Raw genomic sequence first — 26,142 nt, 5'->3', positions numbered from 1 at the left:
AGCCCTCAGGTGTGTCGGGGGTCCCTTCGACTGAAGGGGGTAGTCCCTGCCTTTCTTCTGGCTTTTTCGGCGTGTCTTTCGACCTATGCGTAGAGCTCAACGTGTCTTTCGGCGTACGCTTGTGGGCGTCGGCTACCACGATCCTCGCCAAGCTCTCAGCGACTCGTTTGTCAGCGGAGGGCTGTGGTTTCGACGTTACGGGTGTCGATCGCTCTACGGCGGCATGCGCTTTCTGCTGATGCGCGCCGGCCGATGATATGGGGGCCCTTATTTGCCGAAAGCCCAGTCGCTGGTCGCGGCTGCGAGAGGGGCTTCGAACCCGAACGGTCCGAGGAGGCCGCCGGTGGAACCTGCGTCTCCTTGGGCGCTGATGCTCTCTTCGCCTTCGACAAAGAAGAGCCATGGGTTGTGTGCTTATGTGTGGACTTGTGTGCGTCAATGTCGCCGGGGTGTTCATCCCCATAAGCAGGGCGTGAGCCGAGCCCGTCGGGGCCGGGGACAGACGACGAAGCGCGTGAGCGCTCTTTAGGGGGGTTTTCGACTTCCGTAGCGGAGGTCCTGTTATCACGTTCCTCGTCACTGTCGGTGGTAGCAACGGTGGGTGAAGCATCGGCCTTTGACATAGCGTAGGCCGCCCACCTCTTGACCCTACGGTCTTTTAGAGTCTTTGGCTTAAGAAGCCGACAAGCCGTGCAACCCTCCTCTTTGTGATCGAGGGGCAAGCAGCGGTTACACCGTGAATGCTTGTCCTTCCAAGTAAACTTGCCCTTGCAAAGCGGGCAAAACCTAAAGGGTGTCCTCTCCATAGCCGAGGCAATAAATCGTGATAACCACCCCAAGGGAAAGGAAGGTGAAAAGGAAAGGCATTCTCAGTTTAAAAGAACCAGAGATGTCCCACGACCCCCACTCTCCCTACTGTATATGGCCTGCGAGGCCAGGCCACGTGTTCGGCAACGCCGAAGGATCTCCTCCGCTCGTCTCCTCCGTCGAAGATCTTGCTCGGCGGAGACAGCTTCACAACAGCATCGAGGGAGGGATCGATATGTTCGATATTAAATAGAAAAAACGACCAAAGGTCGAGGAGATGACATCTGCAATGTCTCTCGAGGAGCTCCGCGTAAAGGCGACCAGTAGCTGGGCGGATAAAAACAATCTGAGGACCTCGACGCGTGAGGGATTGTGGGTACAACGCACGTCACTATAGGGATAGTGTTTCAGACACGCCTTGTCGACGTCCCTTTTCGACTACGAAAAACAAAATGCAATACTCCGCAGTGACCACTGGATGTCAGACCTATGCACAGCATGTGATTCTAAGCAGATTAACAAACATCAGAAATATATATATATGACAATGCATTACTTACTGTAAAAGCATTTCTGATGGTTGTATCTGCTTAGATTCACATACTGTGCATAGTCCGACATCCAGTGGTCACTGCGGAGTATTGCATTTTGTTTTTCGTAGTCGAAAAGGGGACGTCGACAAGGCGTGTCTGTAACACTATCCCTATTGTGACGTGCAGTGTACCCACAATCCCTCACGCGTCAAGGTCCCTCTGTTTGTATTTTTTCTGCCCTGATGGAGCCGTCTAGACGTGAGTGAGTACAGAAAAGAGAGATATAGAAGAAAGTCTATGTTCCTTCCATCCGAGCGGGGAGAAAGGGTGGGCGCATGTGAATCTAAGCAGATACATCAGAAATGCTTTTACGGTAAGTAATGCATTGTCTTCTGATGTTTGTTAATCTGCTTAGAATCACATGCTGTGCATAGACTAGCGAGCAGTACCCAGAGTTGGAGGTGGGTTGTGAGAAGGAACAGTAGCGAAAAGATGTCTTAATACTGCTTGTCCCACTTGGGAATCAGAGCTAGAGTGGGCATCTAGACAGTAGTGTTTTGTAAAGGTGTGAACAGAACTCCAGGTTGCCGCTTTGCAAATGGACTCAAGAGGGACATTTGCAATGAAAGCTATTGAAGCCTCGGTGCCTCGATTGGAGTGTGCTCTTGGCTTGAAGGGTAGTTCTCTCTTAGCAAGAGAGAAACAGAGTGATGCATTGTACGCGCAGACGCGCGTGAGGTACCAAATACATACATGACGCCATCATTCCTAGTAAGCGCATTGCTTTGCGTACCATCATCTCTTGACCGGCCACATATTGAGGGATTTGAAACAGCATGTTTTGGACCCTCTCGTTGGAGGGGAAGACGAGGCCGTCCTTTGTTCGAATTAGAGCCCCTAGGAATTGTTTGATCTGGCTGGGGTCTAAGCTGGACTTCTTCTCGTTGATGGAGAAGCCCAGTTGAAACAAAAGGGCTACAGTCTTTTGGGTAGTTGAGAAGCATGCTTCGTAAGAATCCCCTGTTATGAGCCAATCGTCGAGGTAAGGGTATACTGGGATGGACAACCTGCGCAGGTGGGCCGCTGCCACTGCCAGTACCTTCGTGAATACTCTCGGTGCTGATGCTATGCCGAAGGGTAGCACTCTGAAATGGTAGTGTTTGCCCTCTATCATGAACCTGAGGTATTTCATGTGCGCTGGCAACATTAAAATATGAAAGTATGCATCTTTCATGTCCAGTGTTGTCATGTAATCTCCCTGTGAAAGCAGGGGGATTACCTCCTGTAGAGTCACCATATGAAACTTATGAGGTTTTACAAATTTGTTCGCTAGTACAGGGCGCATGGTTAAGTCCTTTTTGGGTACAAGGAAGTACACTGAATAAATACCTTCCGTTACCTGGGATAGAGGCACGACCTCTATAGCTCCTTTTTCTAGTAGTTGGTCCACTTCTTGAAGAAGGATGGCGAGGTGTTTTGGCGACATGCGTCATCCCCTTGGGGGTCTGTACGTAGGGGCACTGTTGAATTCTATACAGTAGCCGCGGGCTATGGTTGATCGTACCCAGCGGTCTGATGTTATACCCTCCAATGCTGGAAGAAAGGATGCTAACCGGCCCCGACCGGCGAAGCATGGGAGGGGACCCGAATCTTTGAGTCATTTGGTGTTGGTGGCTTGGGAACCTCTAGGGGTGGGACCCCGACCTCTACCCTTGCCACGACGTTCTCCTCTTTGGTTATATTGTCCACTGGTGCCTTGGTTAGAGGACCAGTTACCTGCACAGTATTGATGATGCTGTTGTTGCTGCTGGCGTTGGCCTCGAAAAAAACGTTTGTTGCCATCACCACGTTTGTTGGGAGGCCTTGAAATTTGATCTAGTGTCTTGATTGTGTCAAATTCCTTCTTTGCGGTCTCTAGTGCCTCATCCACCGCCTTACCAAAGAGGTTTGAATCTTCTATAGGTTTGTTAATAAGAGATGCTTGTGTCTCAGGTTTAAAGCCTGAATTGCGTAGCCATACATGGCGTTTGGTTAGGATTCCTTGGACTAGGGAACGCCCAGCCGTCTCTGCAGCATCCAGAGTATTTTTAATGATGCTTGGGTTGACTAAGGTCCCTTCAGTCACCGTGGGTAGAAGGAGAGTACGTAGGGGTTCCGGTACCTCCTCAATGTCCTTACGTAGTTTGCTGGCAAAGTTACGCAGATGCACAATGGAGCAAAGAGTTGTTGTTGGCAATTCTTGCGGAAAAGGCAGCTGAGGCTGTAATCCTCTTTCCTAGGGCATACAATTTTTTACCCCCTTTATCTGGTGGTGTCTCGCTAGTTGACAGCGGGACCCCTGCTCTCTTCCTGGTATTTGTCACCACTAAGGAGTCTGGTACAGAGTGGCCCCTGATGTATAACGGGTCCGATGGAGAAGGACTCAATTTTTCTGTCCTCGGGTTGACCCCTCTGATCAAGGCGGGAGTGGATAGTGAAGGAATAATTTGTCTCTTTACTGAGGCGAGGAGGGGAATGGTTTGGCTGACAGGGGGTTTCTCCTTAATGATCTTTTCTACAAAGTCAATGTCAGGAGAAGTTTCCCCGGCCTCGATCTCAAAGTGCGCTGCTGCCTTGAGTAGGAGTGCATTAAAAGGTAGGTTGATCGTCTATAGGAGATGTATTCCTAATAGGTGAGTCCTTGGGTGGGGACAGGTTTATGGCTTCAGGGTCTGAAAATGCTGATGGGGACTGCCAGGGCTGTGAAGAGCCTTCTTCTGAGCCTTCTCCGAAGCCCCCCTCACCCATATCCGGGTTGTCTTCAAAACCACCTTCCTCTAGGTTTTGTTCATTGCCTAAGACTTCGTCATCATCCTGAAAGTGGGGGTCCTCTCCAGTGAGGTCATATAGATCTACATCCTCTTGGGGGGATCAAACAGCCTGGGGTACGTGGCCCTGCGATCCTCCTGAGGTCCCTCTCTTGATCTCTTGGGTGTTGGAAGGTTCTGAGTCTCCATAAACCTCTCCATTTTGTCCAAACAGAACTGGAGTCTTTCTAGGGTTTCTTGATGTACCCCGGAGCGGTTAGGGGGAGAAAAGGGAGGGCCTTCCGTTAGAAAACACTTCGACCTATCCCATAACGTCGAAGAGAGGTTCCCCTCGCCTTCTGAAAAGCCTTCTGGTAGGTTAGGAGTCCCTCTCGACAGAGCGGACAGTTCCTGCCTTCCTTCTGACCTTTTCAGCGTTTCCAGGGCCTTATGAGCGGTAACCAACGTCTCTTTCGCTGTCCGTCTCTGGCTATCGGTGGAAATAATCCTTGCCAGGATCTCAACAACTAAACTGTCAAGGGTACCTCTGGCGTCGATGTTACAGGAGTCGCTTGCTCTACGCTGACGGGCGCTCTCTGCCGGTGCGTGTCTGGCGGTTTAGTGATAGCGCCCTTATCTGGGGGTAGCCCAGTCGCTAGTCACGTTTGCGGTTGCGAGGGGGGCTTCAGACTCTTACGGTCTGAGGAGGCCGCTGGTAGGACCTGCGGCTCCGTTGGCGCTAATGCTCTCGTCCGTCTTCGACGAGGAAGAGCCATGGGTTGTATGTTTATGGGAGTGTTTTCTGTGTGCGTCCTGGTCGCCGGGGTGTTCATTCCAATAAGGAGGGCGTGAACCGAGCTTGTCGGGGCCAGAGACAGACGACGAGGAGCGTGAACGCTGCTTAGAGGTCTACGACTTCCGAAACGGACGTCGGGTTGTCATATTCCTCGTCACTTTCGCCGGCGGCGGGTGATGAATCAGACCTAGACATGGCATAGGCTGCCCACCTCTTGACCCTACTGTCTTTCAAAGTCTTCGGCTTAAGGAGCTGACAAGCCGCACAGCCGTCATCTTTGTGGTCGAGGGGCAAGCAACGGTTACACCGTTTATGCTGGTCTTTCCAGGTAAATTTGCCTTTGCAATGCGGGCAAAACCTAAAGGGTGTCCTTTCCATAGCTGAGGAACAGATTGCATGTGACAACAACCCTGAAGGGAGGGGAAAGGGAAAGTCATTCTCAAAGAGACAATAAATGTCCCACGACCCCACTCTCCCTACTGTATTTGGCCGTCGAGGCAGAGAGAGGGATCACTGGAAAGGGCGTGGGAGCTTTATAGGAAGTCAGCCTAGGATAAATAAAGTATCATGAGAAACTGTCCCAAATCAACTATAGAACAGCAAGAGCACTAACTAACACTGACCTGTAGGCTTATAACTGAAGTCTCCATCAAAGTCTCTGAAGAAATCCAGGAGTTCAAACAACGAAAAGGAGGGGAAGGTTAGTAAGGGAGACTTATCCCGAACGGCACGAGGCTCACGCTAGATACCGGGTTGTTGCACCACAGGATAGCGTCCAAAGTACTGTGCACAATCACCTCCAAAAAGAAATACTTCCTTTCCCATGTAGAACAGAAACATGATGAAATGAGTCCACATGTTAACTCATCACAGGTGCCAGGGATTCACTCCAAAGTAAAGAATTGTATGCGTGTGGAATTACACGTTTCAACAGAGTTCCAAAAGCCCGCATGTAGGTTTACACGCGACAGTTCACGCAGCCGGGACAGCCGCTCTTGCAAGTGTGAGGATTCACACGCAACACAAGGACACGCAACTAGGACCGCAGCGTGTAAAGAGTAGAGTAGACCACGTGCGATACGCAAACAGAAGTGCACGCAGTCAGAGCAGTCGTACCTGAAGAGTTTCCAGAGTCCGCGTGTGTATTACCCGCGAACAAGGTACACGCAACCGGAACAGCCGCGCTAGCGTCCGCGTGAGATTTAACACGCGACCAAAGTACACGCAGCCCAGGACAGCAGAGCTTGGAAACCGCGTCCGCGTGGGATTTACACACGACCAAACTTAACGTAGTCAGGAAAGCAGCATGCAAAGAAATCAGGAACCCGCGTGTCAGAATACACGCGACTGAAGAGCACGCAGACAGTGCGGCCAACCTGCGACTTCCAGGCAGCAGCTCCAGGAATTCGCGTGTGGCAGAAAACACGCAGAAGGAGCCAAGGAAGTAACTGAAGAAAATGCGAGGACGCAGATCAAGGGTTTCAGCTACCAAACACCATATTGGTTCAATCAGAAGCAGCGAGCGACGTATCCACACTGCTTATGAACGTACTACCATAACACATGTGACTAACCTGAATCACGTCAATTTAACGACGGGAATAATGCAGACATCGTTTTCCCGGCAGTGCATCAAACAATCTCCATTTAGAATAGAACGGTCTAGCAGTTCTATGAGCATAACTCGTCCTGCGTGAAGATGTTGTTCCAGGTCCAGATGTAATATGTCCAGCATGCATGACAAGGGAGCCCTAGGGTTGTTTTTGGAGCCGGTGGGGGAGCCCTTGGGTTATTTTTTGGAGCAGGTGGGGGTCCCGGGACTATGTTCGGTGTGGGTTAAGGGGATCCCAGGGACTATGCAGGAAGGGGCGGGGCCCTGGGCAGGGGCAGCTCTTCCATGATGGGCGAGGGGGCATCGACCCAGCTGACCCCTCACCCATTATGGAGGAGCCAGCCCAGTGAAACAGAGCGCTCCCCTGAGCTGCTTTTTCCAGCTCAGGGAGCGCTCCTGGGCTGGATGAACTGTCAAAGTCGCACATGCTCAATGAGTCATGCAAGACTGGGGGAGTTTTACTTCGCAAGCCTTGAATAGCTCATTGGAAATTCTGTCTGGGGAACTGCATGTCTGTATGTGCAAGGGGGAGCTCTGGCGCGTCCTCGCACATACAGAAAACAGCAGGCTGGAGCAGGGCATTTCAGCACCCACGCTCGGGCCACTGCGTGCATGTGCAGGAACCTCTTGCTTCCAGATTCCTGTTCATGAAGCAGGAGCTGGAGCGCTGGGGAGGACACTTCAGGACTGGGGCAGAAGGTAGGTTTATGTTATGCATGTATGCTTGTGGTATGAGTGAGTGTATGATGTGTGCTTGTGTGAATGATAAGAGTGCTTGCTCTGTGAATGTGTTTATGTTGGTCCGTGGCCGATTTTGGCGAATGGTGGTGGGGGAGGGTTGGACAACAAAGGCATTTTAAAAATGCTTTTGTTGCACAAACCCCCTGCCCACTTGCCAAAATCAGCTCTCCTGAGGTACGGTGGAGCCCAGGGGACAGGGATGGTATTTTTTTTTTACTGGACATCTAGATGTCCAAAAAAATACCATGCCTGCCCCCTTTACCACCCAGTGCCAATTGCACCCATTGTTTAAAGAAAATTCCAGGGGAGATTCCTCCCCCTCTGCCCCCTAACCACCCATGATTGGTTTAGGCTCCATCGCTACTCTGTCATGTGGCAGATCTGTGTAAAATATTTATGCCCCTCCACTTAAATTCAACAGCCGCCACTGGCTCTCGGACTGAGCTGGTAGCGGGGTGGAGGGAGTCCAGAGACTGTGGTGGGAGCAGGCTGGGAGGAGCCAGGGGATAGTGGTGGGAGCAGGGTAGGGAGAGCCCAGGGTCTTTGGTGGAGAGAACCTAGGGACTGGGCTAGGAGTTGGATGAGGGAGCCCAGAGACTGATGGGAGCAGGTGGGGAGGCTAGGGACTATACTGGGGGTATGGTGCCGTAATAGCACGTGCCATAGTTCCTAGCCATTTGGACTTACTGCCCATTTGGCTTTTTTGGGGGTGCCCGGCCTGTCCACCTTTTTCCCGGAGGGAGCTCCATGCCAAAAGATGTGAAGACCACTGCTCTAGAAGGGATTAGTCTGGTAATTAGCGTTGAAAATAGAGGAATGAGATGGGTGGAGAAGGAGGAATTGCAGATGAAAATAGTAAAGGAGCACAGTGATTCAGGGAAGAGTACTCCAGTCCATCGGGATGGGAAACGGGTAGACCAAGTAAAGGGCAGGGTGGGATAGACCAAGGGGAAGTGTGGGGTACATCAAGGGGAAGGGTGAATGCGGTCAGTTTTCAAACACTGTAAAGGTGACTTTCAGGGCTCACAAAGGGACAGAGGGCACATGTGAGGCATACAGTGCAGAAATGATAGTGTTAGACAAAGATGGAAGAGTAAAGGGAAGAGTATTGGGCTCATACAGTGGCATTTGCAAGATAGAAAATGTAATATGTTTGGTTGGATAGTTCACAAGTTAAATGCTCGCCTCGGCCATGGGCAGCATGCACTACAACAGTTTGAATCCCACAGCAGACCAAACTCACCTTTTCTTCCTTCAGAGGTCAAATAAGCCCCCTATTACAATGGGCAATAACGGAGATTACCACAGCATTTACTTAGAAGCAGGAGTCCGACATGCATCACAATGTAAGGAATTATACCAAATTAAAAAGAATTCAGTGATTTTGATTATCCCAAAGTACGCCCTTTGGAAACGCCTAACAAACACCTCACTCACAAATGGAAAGTTATTTCTTTGGCGCTATGAAAATGGCGCAACTGCACAAGCAAACCCCTTAAATGTGTCAGCCAGGGACGAAATACTGCTACAAGATATATTCTACTCGTACATCACCACTGCAATACTAATTGGAGGAACATACTTACATCATCATAGTCTTCTTCATCTTGAACATACTCTGTATCATCTGCTTCGGCATCGTCATCATCCACCAATTCAGGATGAAATTCAAAGACTTCACGGCCACTAATCTATTAACAGATCAAAAGAAACATGGAAAACAATTTCAACACATGTTTGGTAATAACCTGGAAACCCTTGAACATCTTAACATTGATTTTTCATGATAAGGAAAGTATTAAGGAATAAAAAGTTTACAAATAGTTTTTTAATCAACATACTCCAAGAGCTTTTCCAGCTTTAAAGTCTGCTTTCCTTCTCTCCATGTCTTCTTCTAGCTTAATCATTTTGTCTTGTCGTTTTCTTTTCTTCCATGAAAGAAAAGACTCCAGCGTAATTTTGGTAACATTTGGTCCTAAGGCAGCACGCTGTAAAAGTACAAATGTAAAAGTTAATATCATTTACGCACTTCGGTCACTAGGCCTTCAGTTTATAAGGCACAACATTAACATTTGCATAATCAGCAGTACAGAGCAGAGGATAGGGAGAAAGAGTGCAAAACAATTTTGAACAAATCACTAACACAAGGGGTTGTATCACTGACAGAAAAGTGGATACTTGTTCAAATAGAAGACAAGGGGAGGGTAAGAACTTTTAGACAGCATTCCTATTTTGGGGACTATTTCTCCCTGAAGGTTATTGCACCAGTAATTGTTTGCAAAATGTATTCAATTTTTTTTGAGGCCTTTGGCATTGTGTATGATTTTCCAAAAGGTAGATAGTCTCCCGGGTGGCATGATTGAATTACAGGTTTTCTGTTACTGGGGATGTGTACTGTGTGTCGGTAAAAAGTATTTCCCAGATTTTCTTGTATGTATTTCCCAGATTTTCTTGTACTAACTTTTGGCGAATTTAATATGATCGTTTAAGCACATTTTTAGCTTTTGTTATGGCCGTTCGTTAAACAAAATAGCAATGGTAATTTTTTAAGCAAAATAAGCATACGTTCCCATTCTCATGCACTGGGGGTGCCACATTAGCAAGTTTAAATTAAGCAAAATAAGCATTTGTTTTGATTTTATCCAGCAAAGGCGCCATTTTAAACCACAGCATTAGATTCCTTGTGAAAAGTTACCCATGTTAGTCTCCTTTGGAACCCTCTAGATAATTTGGTTTTGTAATGTCTGAATTCACTGACTGAGAAGGAGCAGGAGAATTTAGAAGGGGAGGATCGAACAAGGAATGAAGGAGAAAGGACTAATACAATAAGAGTGAAGACTGGTGGGAAAAAGTGAAAGAAAGGATGGGGCTGTACAAAATGTAGTGTGTTATGGCGATTGAGGAATATGAAGGTTGCAACCTTCAAGAAGGGACTGAAAGTAAAAGAAAAGAATATTTGATCATATTTTGTGGTAGAGAAAAAGAATAAGTGCATTCGTGATGAAAGACAGCGGAACACTAGGTTGAGAGATGAGGGGGATATGTACAGTACTGAAGGTTTAAAACATTTTTTAGACCAGAACAAGTGGCTGTCCACTCCCCAAAAGCACTCCCCAAAAGAGGAAAATCTGTAGAGAATGTGGGACGACAAATAAATGTGGTAAATACAAAAAATGTAATTATTGTTGGGACCATGATTAACCTAGTAAATGGAGTGGATTTGAAGCATTAAGGATGAATCACGTATCAGTAAATCAAAACCCTGAGATAAACTGAAGATTAGTCATGCAAATCATAAAAAACGTAATAACTTTAATGGTGATTTCAGAGGATGATATTCGGCTACTAGACCAAGTAGAAGGGGCTGATCAACCGACTTCCCATGGTATTTCAAATCGGTGAATTATTGGACTAGGTTATGGAGCACAAGGAAGAACTATACAAGAGGGTATGAATGTAGAAAGGCAACAATAGTAGGGACAGGTAGGGAGAAGGATCAACAGAGAAATAGGAGTACCAATGTAGACAAGATACCAAACAATGTCTGAGAAGATAGTGAATCTAGAGATGGTTACTGTAAATGGTTACCATTGGCATTTAAATCCCACTTTAAAAAAGTCCTGATAACATCACAATCTTCTGTTTCGGGAATAGCAGGGGTTTTACACATCTGGGATGATGGTTTCAGTGAAAACTCATCTATTCACTAAGATAATGCTACAAGAAACATGGATGGTGCAACTCCTAGAATTTGATAGTGGAACATTTATTAATGCTGATGCTATGCAAGGTGATAATTGAAAGCCTTCATATTAGAGTAGACAAAGGATGGTCCATTAAGAAAAATTAAGTACTGATGGAGGGAATGATGGAAATTAATATGGGAATTATGGGATTTTAACCATCAATGTATATGCCCTGCCAGATAGGGAACAGCATATGAATCTATGCACCGTGGATAAAGTACTAGATAAGGTGGATCATCTTGGACTTCTAATTGTGGGAGGGGACCTCAATATAAAGATTCCATTGAATATGGGGCTAGATGTAGATTTGGGTTCTTCACCCATTAATGGAAAATTATAAGTTACTCACTGTAGTGACTAACGTACTTCTAGTCCTTAGTCCCCTTTCCTCCATACAGTATGGGCGTCCCTCGCTAGGGACGGGAGAACAGAAAAAAATCTTCCCCTTTAAATGTAAGGGCACGCGGGGGTGAAGCACTGGGAGCAAGCGCTCCCCTGACTCCGCCCACCGGCACCACCCCACAGTCCCCTTTGACACCTTTACAATATTATCATTGCCTAATGGCACCAGTTTTATTAGGGGTGATCACGGTGGGACATATGGAGGAAAGGGCACTATGGACTAGGAGTACGTTAGTCAATATGGTGAGTAACTTAGAATTACTCCTATGACCCTTTCCCCTCAATACTGTATGGCCGATTACAACTGAATGCAGCCCCAGGGTGGAGAGGATAACCTCCTAAGAAAACAAGTACCTTAACACTGCCTGCCCAAATGCCGCGTCTGACCTGGAGCTGGCATCCAAACAGTAGTGCTTGCAGAAGGCTGAAGGCGTGCCCTCGTAGCGGCCCTGCTGATGACCTGTCACAGAACATGCCTCTGAAAAGTCACAGCTGTAGCTTTGGCTCTGATAGCGTAGGCATGCATGTTTGCCAGAAGCGGCCTGTGCTGTCCCTCATATGCCTCCTTGATGGCCGCTACCGTCCATCTTGCTATGGAGGCTTTAGAAGCTTAATAGCCTGGCCTTGGCCCACCGAAGGTGACAGAGCCTCCGATTTGCGGAAGCTTTTAGTCCTGGCCAGGTAGAATTTTAGAGCGCGCCTGACAGCTAGATAGGGCAGAACACTGAGCATTGCCCTTACGGTCAGTGAAGAAAGTGGGTAACACTACTCCTCATTCAGGTGAAAGGAGGCCACCACCTTTGGTAAGAATGCGTGGTGCGTTCCAAGCATCACCTTGCCTCTGTGAAAAGTAGTACAAGTCTCTGAAGCCACTAGTGCCTTTATTTCGCTGCAGTAGGGCGGACTTAAAAGTGATGAATGGTCTATGAGCCAGAGCGCCCAAGACCAGATCAAGGTCCCACACCAGGTGTGGATTCTTGATGGGCGGGTAGAGCATGGTGAGGCCTGCCAGATGTCTTTTAACCACCGGATTAGAGGGAGAAAATACCCCTTTTAACGAGTTCCGGTAGGCTCCGATTTGCTGCCAAATAGAGGTGCGACGTGTGTCCATCTGTACCCCTGAGTGTGCGAGGTGTGCAGAGAAGGAGGACATCGTCCAGAGTGCAGGTCAATGGATGGACCTGCTTTGATGAAGCCCAGAGGCAGAACCTAGTCCACTTGCTTTTGTACTGGCTCCTGGTAGCATCGCTCCTGGCACCCTGTATAATGTCTAGGTTAGCCTGAGAAAGATGTAGATGCCCTAGTGTGACCTGTTCAGGAACCACGCTGCAAGGGTTCGTTTCTAGGGGGCGGGGTGCATGACCATGCCCACCTGCTGTGAGAGCAGGTGAGCTGGACCCAGCGGAAGGCGCACAGGTGCCTGTTTCGACAGGCTCAGCAGTTCCAAGAACCATGGCCTAGTGGGCCACCACAGAGCTATAAGGATGACCCGGAGGCGTCGGGGTTACCGGCTCTTGCAGATTACCCTGTGGACCAGGTGAGAAGGAGAAAAGGCATACGCGTTCATGTTGTCCCATTGTATTTGCATTACGCCGCCCAGAGAGCCCCGGCCTTGCCCCTGCCATGATTCGAACTGGGGGCACCTCCTGTTGTACCAGGTGGCAAAAAGATCCACCCGAGGATGTCCATCTGTTGAAGATCCCCTGAAGGACATGTTCGTTAACTGCCACTCGTAGTTGTCCGCACTCGGTCTGCTGAGCCTGTCCGCCTCCTGGTTGGATTCCCCCCGGGAGTTGGATTGCCCTCAAGTGACGGTTGTTCTCCAGAGCCCACTTCCAAATGCTGACTGCCAGGGTGCATAGAGGAGGAGACCTGGTGCCACCCTGCTTGTTGGTGTAATACATGCTGGTGGAGTTGTCCATTTGAATGAGTATCATCTTGCCACTGATAAGAGACAGGAAGACTGAGAGCAAGCCAGATCACCTTCAGCTCTAGCCATTCCTGAAGAGACCAAACTCCATGGACGCTGTGGTTGTCCAGGGTAGGCCTCCAAGGAAGAGTCCGTCATGATGGTAACCTGCGGTGCTGGTTGCCGGAAGGGTCTGCCTATCCTCAAGTTGCATTCTGTGCGCCACCAGACAAGGTCCTGGTGGAGAAAAGGAGGAATGCCGACTAGTTCCGCCTGGGAATCCTGCTCCTGACTCTATGAGGCTGCAAAGTGCAGCTGAAATCTTCTCATTTTGAGCCTCGTGTATGGCACCGCCAGTAGACATGCCGCCATGATACCCAAGAGGTGTTGATACCACCATGCTGAGGTCACCGCTCTGCTGAGAAAATGCCCCGTGGCCCTCTTGATGGCTGTGATCTTGTCCTCCGAGGGAAAGCCTTTCTCGGAGCTCGTATCCCAGATGAGGCCCAGGAACGCCAGAGACTGAGTTGGCTCCAGCTGTGACTTCTTGTGATTGATGGAGAATCCCAATTCGTGTAGCGTATTCATGAGGGCGGAGGTGGTGTGATGGACCGCCTGTAGGGATCTCGCCCTGATGAGCCAGTCGTCTAAGTATGGATAGATATGGTGGCCCTGAGCACGGCTTCCACTGCATTCATAAGTCTGGTTAAGACCCTGGGGGCTGAATGGAGGCAAAAGGGAAGAAGCTTGTATTGGAAATAAAAACCCATGATCCTGAACTTCAGGAAGGACCAATGAAGCTGCCAAATCGGGACATGTAGGAGGTATGCATCCTTCAGATCCATGGAGCTCATTCAGTCTCCGTCGCACAGCGTCTCTGCAAGAAGCACTGGGGTAACCATCTTGAACTTTTGAAGAGGGAGGGAAAGGTTCAGGGTGGAAAGGTCCAACACAACTCTCGGGCCAGCCTGGTGGTTCTTGTGTATGGTGAAAATCTTGGGAGTAGAAGCCCATACCCTGCTGGGAGGCTGGGACTTCTTCCACTGCCTGACTCTCTACGAGCGATCGAATTTGTTGTCCCAATCTGTGGGAGTCCAGGGGAGGGAGGAATGGGAAGGCAGTACCCAGTGGACACTACTGATAGGATCCAGGGCTCCATGAACCTCGCGTGCCAAAATTGTGCGTGAAGGGCAAGCCAGCCCTCCACCCCCTGGAGACACGTGGACCGGCAGTGGGGAAAATGCCTTTTTTCCCCACTGAGGAAGGGGGACTGAAAGAAGCCCTTATTCCCCGCCTTGTGTTTGTGGCAGTGCTGACTTGGAGATCGGTCCGGCCGCCTGGACCTTCGTTCCTGAAAGCCCTAGAACCCGCTAAAGGCCCACCCCTTGTCGGAACACTGGCGAGTCTGGCTGTACGGCTTGGGTGTATACTTTGTGAGGATATTTAAGGATTTTGCAGTCTGGGAACAGTATTTCTTATCAAGTTCCTCATTAGTGGTGGAATGAAAACGGTCGCTACCATAAGGTCTAATATGTGCTCCTGGACATCCGGGTTGAACCTGGTAGCCTGAAGTCAGGCAGTTCTCATGTCCAATGGTGATGCAGATGGCACGGCCTGAGGTGTCTATGTGCCACAGTGGACTCCATGATGTCTTGAGCGACCATCTTTGCTTCTGCCAGCCCCGCCTTGAAGCGCGCATGCCTGCCTCTGCACCGGATTTTCTGAAAGGAAGTCGCCATTTCCTGCCAAAGCCTTTGATTCACAGCTACGAGCACATCATCAGCTTTAGACGGACTAAGGTGCAGTGAGGCATTGGAATAGACCTTTCCATATGCCTCCAAGATCTTCTCCTCCTTGTGGACAAGGTAGCCGAGGAAGATTGCGGCTTGGAATAGATTGAGGCCGCAGCAATCAGGGGAGTGTGGCTGAGGGTGTGCCGACAGCAAGAGTGGATCCCCCTCCATTTGTGTGTACTTGGCGTTGAGGTGCCGATTGGTAGGCTGCGCCGAATGGGGTTCAAGCCATCCTTTTTGGACAATGCGACAACGTCCTTCTGCATCGGAATCCCAGTTCTAGCCGCAGGGCGTAGAGTGAGGACCTCGGCCAGAACCCCTGCCTCTGGTTGTTCAACCTCAGGTTGTGGAAACCCAAATATTCGGCCAGACCTGTGAGCCTTTCATGGAATGCCTTGGCCGAAGACAGAGTGTCGGGGTCCTCCTCCACATCAGTGTCTGCCAGGGTGTTCTGCTGGTCTGGAACAGGTGGAGGAATAATGGGCGCTGCAGGCTGAGGTGTGCTGACTGGAGACTGAGGCTGCTGTGGAGGCTGGTATGGAACCGCCTGAGCTGCAGGAGGCAGAGGAGCCGGAACCATGGGGACCGGTGTGGGCAACTGGGGCTGCGTGGGGACCTGAGGCGCTGGAGCCATAGGAGGAATGAGTGGGCTCTAGTGGCGGGACATGAGGCAGCATGTCCCCAATTACATCCCAAAGGATGGCTCCTATCTGAGGGGATCTCATAAGCGTGAGGAATTTTTTTTAAAAAACCCATCCTCACAGGCCGGTGGGGCGCTGGGTGGCACAGTCGTAGGAGCAGGGCCTTGATGTTGCTGAGGCCTGGGAGTACTCTGCCTTGCTGCCTGCAGGGTGTAATTGTCCAGCATCGCTGAAAGTTATGCTGTAGGCCACGTACCTGGCGAAGACCAGTTCCACCTCGAAACTCGTCGCACCTGCACCCCAAAAAAGGGGTGGCGTTGGACGAGCAACCATTTGGTCGGGCTGCGTGCAACATGCCTGCGCTGTCGTGCTTGCCGTGCTGCGCCCAGCTTCCTCCTGGACTCTTGGCGGTGGAGCTTGAGGCCTACCCTGCACCTGAGGACGGGGCCTGGTAGGCGTTGTGCCCTCAGCTGTGTCGCTGGTAGTGCTACGTACAGGTACCACCTCAGACATTTGTCTGGTATTTGGGCGTAGCCCCTCAGGTGGACACCCGGTAAAAGAACCTTGCGGTCCCTCCGCGATGACACTGGCAGGATCTACCGACCCCTCAGCCTGGTGGCCGGTAGCTGAAGCAGCCTCGATGCCTGCACTTGTACAAGGGCCAGATAGGTCGATCCCGCTCATGCACTTCCTGGGGAAGAAGTCACCTTTGCCGGGTGTGGAGGACATTGCCCCTACCTTGGGCCTGGTCTTGTGCTTGACGAATTCCTTCAAGTCCTCTGGTGGAGACCTTCCAAAAAACGTCCTCCACCTGGCTAGTCTGTTCTTCAGAGCGCGTGGTGTCAGCGCATCGCATGCAGAGCAGCCCTCCCAGCCGTGGTCTGGGCCAAGGCAGCGGAGGCAAACAGCGTGGGGCGGGCGGGGGTGTCAGATGTCAGGAAGAGTCCCTCACAGGCTGGACACCTGCTGAAGCCTGCTGACATCGCCATGCTCTGGGGAGGAGCGTGGCACCAGAGGACAGAGGTACCTTGCTTAAAGACAAGAAAAAAACAAGACCAGACTGTGTGGCATTACTAGGCCGCAGGCCTAACCCAGAAGCGCTGGTGAAAGCGGCCTGTTCCCGTCGATGCAGAAAAGAGGACTGAGGAGTGGCGCTGGTGGGCGGCGTCAGGGGTGTGCATGCTCCCAGGACCGCGCCCCTGCAAGCATCTAAATTTAAAGGAGATGATGATTTTTCTGGTGAAAAAGGTTCTGTCTTCCATCCCTAGCGAGGATGGAGGAAAGAGAGTAGGGCGTATGAGTAAGGGGCAATCAAAAACGGTGCATTGGGTTTAATCAATGCAGGAATAAATGAGATTGGAAAATGTGAATGGAGTATTGAATATACAACTTGCTCATTTTCTAAGTAGGGTTGAGGAGTCTCAGCGTATCAGTAATTAATTGGGACCTTTGAGAAAATTAGGAACATAAAGATGGAACAGATTAGCAAGGCAAATGGAACGAAAAGGAAATAATATATATAAAATGGAGGAGGAAAAAAAAAAACATGACGGAAGGGTTCAGCAAAAAAAGAAAATGTTAAGAACCGAGATTAAAAACTTGATACACGGTCATAGAAGTTTGACACAGCAGGTGCTTATTACTGCCTTGGGTAAGGCAATAAGCGAAAGGAAAGTTAAATATAAAAAGTGGTTAAGTAGGTATTTAAGGAACAAAGCAAGAATGCATGGTTGGATTTGGTGAATTAAGCTTTGGCCAAGGATGATGGAGGATTTTGGCGGTTCATTAACATCAAAAATCACCCCTCTGTACTAATTAATGGGGTTGCAGGGGCTGAGTGCGAGTCGTACATAGTGGTTACTTTGGGTAATAATGACATCTTGCAACACCCACAAAACGTGGAGGATTGATTGGGAGTGTAATAGTACCATTGAAAGATTGCATTAATAAACTTAAATCTTCACTGGCAGTTTAACATTATCAGTAAAACCTGCACGATTCCGTAATCTTAAAGAATGGAATTATACTTCGTCCATAAAAAAAGTCTTTGCGAGAGTCCTGCTTATCCAACCAACGTAACTGAGTGATAACCATCAAGTGACCCCATTTAATGAATTGGCGGTCTGAGGCCGCACTGAGCTTAACTCGATGGTCTAATGAAGTCACCAGGTGCGCTTCCTTGGAGAGGCGAATCTACACAGCAAGAGGGTGCCGGTGAAAATTCCACAAAATCTGGGGCAAATGGTTGGACAGTCAATGAGCTCCACTGCTATAGCTATATCATTTTTTTTCCTCTCCCCCCTCCCTTTTTCCCTGCTGCCCCCCACACCCCTGCCTGAAATGTGGACTGCATGCATTATTGAGATAACCGCCCTGTGCTCACCTCACCTGTATGTTGTATGCACTTGTAAAACCAATAAACTGTTTTAAAAAAAAAAAAGTGACCCCATTTAACCAGACAGGATTTCTTAAAGGGTCAAGCACAATATCTAACAAGTTGACGCTAGTCAAACTAATTCAATATTCTTGGCATAAGCGTAAATTACTTGTCTATGCCGCCTTTATAGATTTAAGTGCAGCCTTTGACACTGTTAAGAGAAAGGCTATGGAAGAAACTCTTGAGTTGGAATATCCCAAAGAGTGTTATTTATGATACAACAGCTGCATAGCAACACACTTGTCAGAGTGAATCTAGATGAGGCAGTTAGGGTCACAAACTGGATTCTGTTAGGTTGCCAAATGCAAAGCGGACACATTGATCATAACTTATATGGGTGTAATAAACTCCTTGCTATCCCTACCCTAACACTAACATAAAAAGGATTTCCCTGCCCATCAAACTAAGACTAAAGGAAACCACTATTAAAAAGGAATCTGCCCCTCACACTTACACATACATCACTCATAAAAGGCATCATATGGCTATATAGATTTACAAAATAGCAGTTGTAAATCAAACCTTGTAACCACGTATCCTTGAAATCAGTGTCGGATCCCCTTCCCCAGGTTTAGAATCAGGAGTTTCTAATTCAAAGTTAAAAAGAAAGTTCCTTTTTGTAGCCAAGCTCTGCTCTGAATATAACAAAGTCCTTTACTTGGTAAAGCGTCCACAAAACAAAAAGGTATTGGTCTCCACACTTATATTTAATATTTCAAAATAGAAATCTTCCACAATTCTTCTTGATCATCAACGTTTTGTTAGGATGGTTTTACCACAGTTCATCAAGCACATTTGTGGTCTTGCCACTTTCTTTCCTTTAAAACCTTCAACCACAATGTAGTACTTTAATGTGTTCTTCATGGTACACTAACCTGCCAGGACTACCACCAATAATCAGTTTCCAGGATAAAAGCTCTCAATGGTGATACAAGTACTCTGTGGTGCCGCTTGCTTCAAACTTTTCTAAACGTCTGACTTTCAAAATTGAGATTCACAACTTTTTGGTGAGGATACTAAGGAACTCATGGTGGCAACAGTAAAAACAGACAAGTGATCACAGTTCAAAGGTGCTTATTAAACTGTATAGTTAAGTTGGAAAAACACGTAATCTAAACCTAAATCTAAGATGTGACCCAGCTACGGCCATCAAATAATAAGGCAGTCCTAGTGGCATCTTGTCAAATAAAAGGGCCTATACTAAAAACAAAAAACTATTGCCAATCCTTTCAGCTAAATACAAAAAGAATGTGGGAGAAGGCTCACAAGAAAGAAAGAAGGGATCACAAATAAGTCAGGATGTGGGAGCCTGGTCTCCCTTCCCCACAGCACAGGACAAGGCGGGACTCGAGCACAGCACACGCTCGAACTTTCACAGCATGAGACTACACTTCCGTTCTCAGTTATCAGGACCTCTGGTGGTTAAGTCTCTTTTCTACAAAAAGTCTCTTACCTACGAGGACCTGATGTGTTCCAAAAATAAACCTAAAGTTCCTTTCCGTAGGTACGTTGGGTGAGGACTTCACGTCCAGTTGCCCCCTCTTCCGGGCTCAGATCCACAAAAGTTTCTAGCAATATCAGGACCTTCAGTGGTTAGATCTCTTGCTTACTAGGGCCTGGTATGTTCAAAATCAAACAGAAATGCTTTCTGATGGCACTTGGGTGATTATTCTTCACCTCTGGGTCCCCCCTCTTCCGGGCTCAGACCCCTCTTGAATTTTAGCCTACCTCCATCGGGTTGACTATGGCTTGTGTTCAAACGATTTTAACTGTTATATTCCCTGGTCAGTCGGTGATGGCTTTTCATCCCTGGGCCCCCCCTCTTCCGGGCTCAGACCCTTCTCAGATATTTACCTCCCTCTGTCAAGTTAACTTCGGCTTTTCCCAAATCAATTTCAATGGTGGCATTCACAAATCTTAATGTCTTCTTAAACAGCCCACTGTGGACATCCCTCAGTTGGGTTCACTCTTGTTAACACAATGTTCATTTGGGGCATCGGGATTCGCACCATTCTATTGGCATCCCCCAGTCAGGTTCACTCTTGCCAAACACACAGCTTTTTGTCCTCTCTCACTATTCGGGATCCATCACCCTTAACTTTACAATTATGTGTAGGTCAAAGACTCTCGACTGTACAGAGGGTTTTGCTAGACCACTGTATGACCACTCTGACCTTTTCCTTGCGGCTCTCCCAAGGCCTTCTGGTATCGGTAGTTTCAACAAAAGGGTGTGGGGCAACCAGAGTCTCTAGAATGAGCACCCACGTGGTGACGGACACCTCTGCAGCTGCGTTGCCCCTCCGCCACCCAAGACATTAACAGTTCTTTGAACTTTCCTTAAATTGCCATTGCATCCTTCGTTCAACAGAGTGTTTTCTTATTGGTTCTCTTCGACTCACCGGCTGCGATTAACCGTTTGGTGGTGTCTCTGGAGTGAAGGATGGTACCACCGTAGCAAGCATCTCTCCGTGTCCTGCTCATCATGTAGGAGTTTTTAGTTTACCGTTGACATCTGCTGCAACACACGCCGGATATTGTTTGCGGTTTTATGATTCCTTTCACAGAGGCTTTGCGGGTCTTGGTCGAAAAGGGCAAGGCCACTTCTCTCCTCGTCTTCCCCTTTGGTTCTCGCCACCTTTCTCCACCTCTTGAACTGCTGTGCTTGGATAGCGGTCTCGACATGCGGTCTGCCTTGCTTGTCGTGTGCTCTCGTGCTTCACCTTTAATCCCTGTGGGGAATAGAAAGTGCCCTTAGGTGTGTGTAATCCTTGTCAATTGCATGACTCTGCCTGACCCTTGTGTCGGGACATGTCAGGTAAACGGCTTAGTGTTGGTCCGTTTTGTACGGTATAACAGTGTTTGTGTCGGAAAAGGGAGGGTGTCATGAGGAATCATATTCTTTTTCCTAGGGGGGGTAGGTGAATTTGGAACAGTGAGTTTGGTAGGGTTTGTGAAATGAATAGGGGGGGGGGGGGACAGTGGCGTTCTGTCAAAGTGGATTGGAAGTTCGAGAAATAATAATCAGAGGGATGTGGAGAACGACTGGGAGTACTCCGGTAGGGCACCAGGAAATAGGAATTCTGGGAGAGATAGTTTCCAAGTGCGACAGGGTTTGGGTCCCTCTGGGATTTGTCATATACAGAGGCGCTGTTGGATCTGCGCAGGTGAGTTTCCTTGGAAGGAAGGGAGAGAGGTGGTACAACCTACAAAGGTCTTAGGAATCTTGTCCTCCTCTCCTCCTTCCCCAGTATAATACTGCGTCTTATCTGGGGTATTTCCCAGAGCACAACCCCAGGCACCCCTACCTAGGTGATCCTACCTCACTCACCCGCCTCCAGGGTTGGGATCTTAAAGCGTCAGCCCTTCACAAGGTACCCGAATAAGCGATTCTCGAGGTCTACCTGGGCAAATACCCTCAGGTTTCTCACAATATAAAACACGTTGGTGCGGTTTGCGCCACTGATTTATTTGCCACATGCTCCTCCTTGAAACATTTCACAAGGAGGGCTCCTCTTCTGCCACTTGATTTCCCACTTTCACACTAAGTAACTGCTGCCAAGGTATCATTATACTTGCCCTTATTTGGCTTAGGCAATGCTTGGTGTCTGGCCAGACTATTGCCTCTTCTTCACTCTGGGAATAATGGGTACAATCTTTCTGCAATATGGTTCCCCCTTTACTTTGCCAATGCTGCCTATATTCATTGAGGTTTTACCCCCTCTATACTTTGGCAATGATGGTTATAGTATTTCCTCAGTTTTCCCCCTTTTTACTTTGACAGTACGGATTTCTATTTGGGCTCAATATCACCCCTCCCTTGCCAATGATAGTTTTAATCTTTCTTCTTTTGCCTTCTTTTTACGTTAGTATAGCGCCAACATTCCTTCCTTGCTTTAGTTCAGTATTCAAAAGGTACGTTAGCAGCCAGCGGTTGACTGCAGAGCGTCCCAGCGTTACTTAGTAATGGCCAACTCACTTTCTCTCTACGCATTGGCACGATCCGCTGCCACTTCTGCTGATTCCTGAAAGTCTTGCAGCTGAGGTAGATTTCGGCGTGCCGCTCGTTCGGGAAAGGAGCCTGCTTTGCTCAACGTGCACTCGTGTTCGCAAGCCACAAGGACCAGGCACGAAATAATGAGAGCAACTCCTCGCACGGGAAAGCTTGTAAAAAAACACACATTCCCACTGCGCAACCTCTGCAATTCAGGTTTTCGGCTTCAAACACCCTCTCAGAACTGGCATCCGCTTCAATCACAGCGGCGGCTCCGGCACCTTTGGTTTTCTGCGGCTGACAACTTCTACTGCGCCACCTTTTTGGGCCTACACATGAAGGGTCCTTAAATATTCAAAAGTTCAGCTCAGGTGTGGGTCATTAGAACCACTAGACTGCTTACTGCAGTTTTGTGCCTCTGAGCGCCTCTTCCTCGTCCCAGTACTTAAGGCATTGTTGGACTTGAAGTCCCCAATGATGTGGTTACTTTTATAACATGAATTTCAAGTCCAACCTTATTTAATTCAATCTATGTATTGAATTTACCTTTAGGGAATTATTTTAGAGGAAATGGTTTGTTCTTAATTTCATAGCTCAAACCTAAGAGAATCAATGATCAGAATACAAGGTATAAAGAGATATGAGAATGCATTACTTACCGTAAAAGCATTTCTGATGGTTGTATCTGCTTAGATTCACATGCTGTGCATAGGTCCGACATCCAGTGGTCACTGCGGAGTATTGCATTTTGTTTTTCGTAGTCGAAAAGGGGACGTCGACCAGGCGTGTCTGAAACACTATCCCTATAGTGACGTGCGTTGTACCCACAATCCCTCACGCGTCGAGGTCCCTCTGTTTGTATTTTTTCTGCCCTGAGGGAGCCTTCTAGACGTGAGTGAGTACAGAAAGAGAGAGAGATATATAAAGGAAGTCTATGTTCCTTCCATCCGAGCGGGGAGGAATGGTGGGCGCATGTGAATCTAAGCAGATACAACCATCAGAAATGCTTTTACGGTAAGTAATGCATTCTCTTCTGATGTTTGTTAATCTGCTTAGAATCACATGCTGTGCATAGACTAGCGAGCAGTACCCGGAGTTGGCGGTGGGTTATGAGAAGGAACAGTAGAGAAAAGGTGTCGTAATACTGCCTGTCCCACCTGGGAGTCAGATCTAGAGTGTGTATCTAGACAGTAGTGTTTTGTAAAGGTGTGCACAGAACTCCAGGTAGCCGCTTTGCAGATGGACTCAAGGGGAACATTTGCAATGAATGCTATGGATGCCCCCGTGCCTCGAGTAGAGTGTGCTCTTGGCTTAAAGGGTAGTTCTCTCTTAGCAAGAGTATAGCAGAGAGTGATGCATTGAACAATCCATCTAGAAATAGTGGATTTTGAAACCGCATCTCCTTCTCTTCCTGCTGCCACCGAGACGAAGAACTGATTAGTCTTCCTCAATGGTCTGGTTCTTTCCATGTAGAACATGACCGCCCTGCGTACATCAAGTGTGTGCAGAGTCCTTTCTCCCAAATTGGAAGGATTTTGAAAGAACGTTGGTAGTTCTATAGACTGGTTTACGTGGAATTTAGAAATAAATTTCGGAGCAAACCTAGGGTGAGTGCGTAGAACCACTTTATCTTTGTGAACTGTAACAAAGGGGTCTAGAATAGAAAGAGCCTGAAGTTCACTTACTCTCCTGATGGAGGTGATAGCTATTAAAAAAGCAGTCTTAAGAGTAAGATGTTTAAGGGATGCTTTGTGCATGGGTTCGAATGGAGAGCCCATGAGTCTGGTAAGTACCACATTAAGGTTCCATCCGGGAGCAGGGTCAGCTATCGGGGGGTGTATTCTTTTTACTCCCTCCATGAATGCCTTTATAACTGGGATCCTCCACCACGACACTTTGAGTTGGGAGGTGGTGTATGCAGAAAGTGCCGCTAGGTGGACTTTAATGGAGTTAAACACTAGGCCTGAATCCAAGAGATGGGTCAGGTATAGTACCACATGTGTGGGAGAGCAGTCAATAGGGTTGATGCTTTTACTCCTGCACCAGATGACAAATCTCTTCCACTTGCTAGAATAGCAGTGGCGAGTGTTCGGTTTTCTGGCTTCCCTGAGGATGTCCATGCATCTTTGCGGGAGTTGTAGATGTCCGAACTCTATGACCTCAGGAGCCAAGCTGCTAAATTCATGTTCTGGGGGCATGGGTGCAGAGTCCTGCCCTTGTTCTGAGATAGCATGTTGTACGGGCAGGGGAGTTTTACTGGGGGAGATAGAGACATCTCCATCAAGTGAGCGAACCATGGCTGTCGGGCCCACATTGGGGCCACCAGTATCATGGTCACTTGTTCCTGGTGCATCTTGTGCACCACCTTGTTGAGAAGGGGAGTCGGGGGAAAAGCGTAAACAAATTTCCCTGACCATTGCATCGATAGACCGTTCCCCTTGGATTGGTTCTGGGGGTACCTGGAGGCGTAACTTAGGCATTGAGAGTTCTCCAGGGTTGCGAACAGGTCTATTTCTGGGAATCCCCATTGTGTGAAGACGTCGAAGACGATGTCTTCGTGCAGACGCCATTCGTACTCTTCGGGCAGGGGGAAATCTCTGCTGAGTCTGTCTGCCAGCAGATTGAGTTCCCCGGGTACATGTAGTGATAGTAGGAACATGTCCTGTTTGAGAGCCCACTTCCATATATTCTGGGCCAGTTTGGACAAGCCTGGAGAGTGGGTGCCCCCCTGCTTGTTGATGTAGTACATGGCTGTAGTGCTGTCCGTAAGGACCATTACTGTCTTGCCTTGTAGGTGTTCTTGGAAGGCTTTTAGCGCCTTGAATACCGCTAGTAGCTCCAGTAGATTGATGTGTTTGGATGCTACGTTCGGAGTCCACACTCCGTGAGCAGTCTGATGGGATAGGTGAGCACCCCATCCTGTGAGGGATGCGTCTGTGGTTAGAGTGGCTTCCGCCGCGGGTGTGGCAAAGGGTTTTCCTTTTTCCATGTTCCCCTTTGTCCACCACTGTAGCGAGAGAACCAAGGCCTGCGAGACCACCACTAGATCGTCCCATTGTCCGCTGGCCTGACACCACTGGCTGTTGAGCCACTCTTGCATTGGGCGCATGCGCAGGCGCGCGTGAGGTACCAAATAAATACACGACGCCATCATTCCTAGCAAGCGCATTGCTTTGCGTACCGTCACCTCTCGGCCGGTCACATATTGGGGGATCTGAAACAGCATGTTTTGGACCCTCTCTTTGGAGGGGAAGACGAGGCCGTCCCTTGTATGAATTAGAGCCCCTAGAAATTGTTTGATTTGACTGGGGTCTAGACTGGACTTCTTTTCGTTGATGGAGAAGCCCAGTTGGAACAAAAGGTCTACCGTCTTTTGGGTATTGGAGAAACATGTTTCGTAGGAGTCCCCTGTTATGAGCCAGTCGTCGAGGTAAGGGTAAACTGGGATGGACAACCTGCGCAGGTGGGCCGCAGCCACTGCCAGTACCTTTGTGAATACCCTTGGTGCTGAAGCTATACCGAAGGGTAGCACCTTGAACTGGTAGTGTTTGCCCTCTATCATGAACCTTAGGTATTTTCTGTGCGCTGGCAACATTGAAATATGAAAGTATGCATCTTTCATGTCCAATGTTGTCATGTAATCTCCCTGTGAAAGCAGCGGGATCACCTCCTGTAAGGTCACCATACGAAACTTTTGGGGTTTGATAAACTTGTTCGCTGGGCGCAGATCTAATACAGGGCGCATGGTTAGATCCTTTTTGGGTACAAGGAAGTACACTGAATAAATACCTTCCGTTACCTGAGATAGAGGCACGACCTCTATGGCTCCTTTTTCCAGCAGTTGTTGTACTTCTTGAAGAAGGATGGCAAGATGTTCCGGCGTCAACCGCCGTCCCCTCGGGGGTCTATAGGATGGGGAACTGTTGAATTCGATACAGTATCCGTGGG

At 48.5% G+C, this 26,142-nt stretch overlaps 1 protein-coding gene across 1 annotated transcript in view; it reads right to left on the bottom strand.

Annotated features, from left to right (window-relative positions):
* Positions 1-26,142, bottom strand: part of ZC3H15 (zinc finger CCCH-type containing 15) — a 605,333-nt gene that overhangs the window by 102,999 nt on the left and 476,192 nt on the right. The window contains exons 7-8 of the mRNA XM_069615782.1: positions 9,117-9,263; positions 8,862-8,966 (exon numbers count right to left, since the gene is read on the bottom strand). Coding sequence (XP_069471883.1) covers positions 8,862-8,966; positions 9,117-9,263 — 252 coding nt within the window. The remainder of the gene's footprint in view (positions 1-8,861; positions 8,967-9,116; positions 9,264-26,142) is intronic.

This window comes from Ambystoma mexicanum, chromosome 9 (genome assembly GCF_040938575.1).
Source record: "Ambystoma mexicanum isolate Mex_15411 chromosome 9, UKY_AmexF1_1, whole genome shotgun sequence".
Taxonomy (NCBI): Eukaryota; Metazoa; Chordata; class Amphibia; order Caudata; family Ambystomatidae; genus Ambystoma; species Ambystoma mexicanum.
This window is presented reverse-complemented; position numbering and strand designations above follow the sequence as displayed.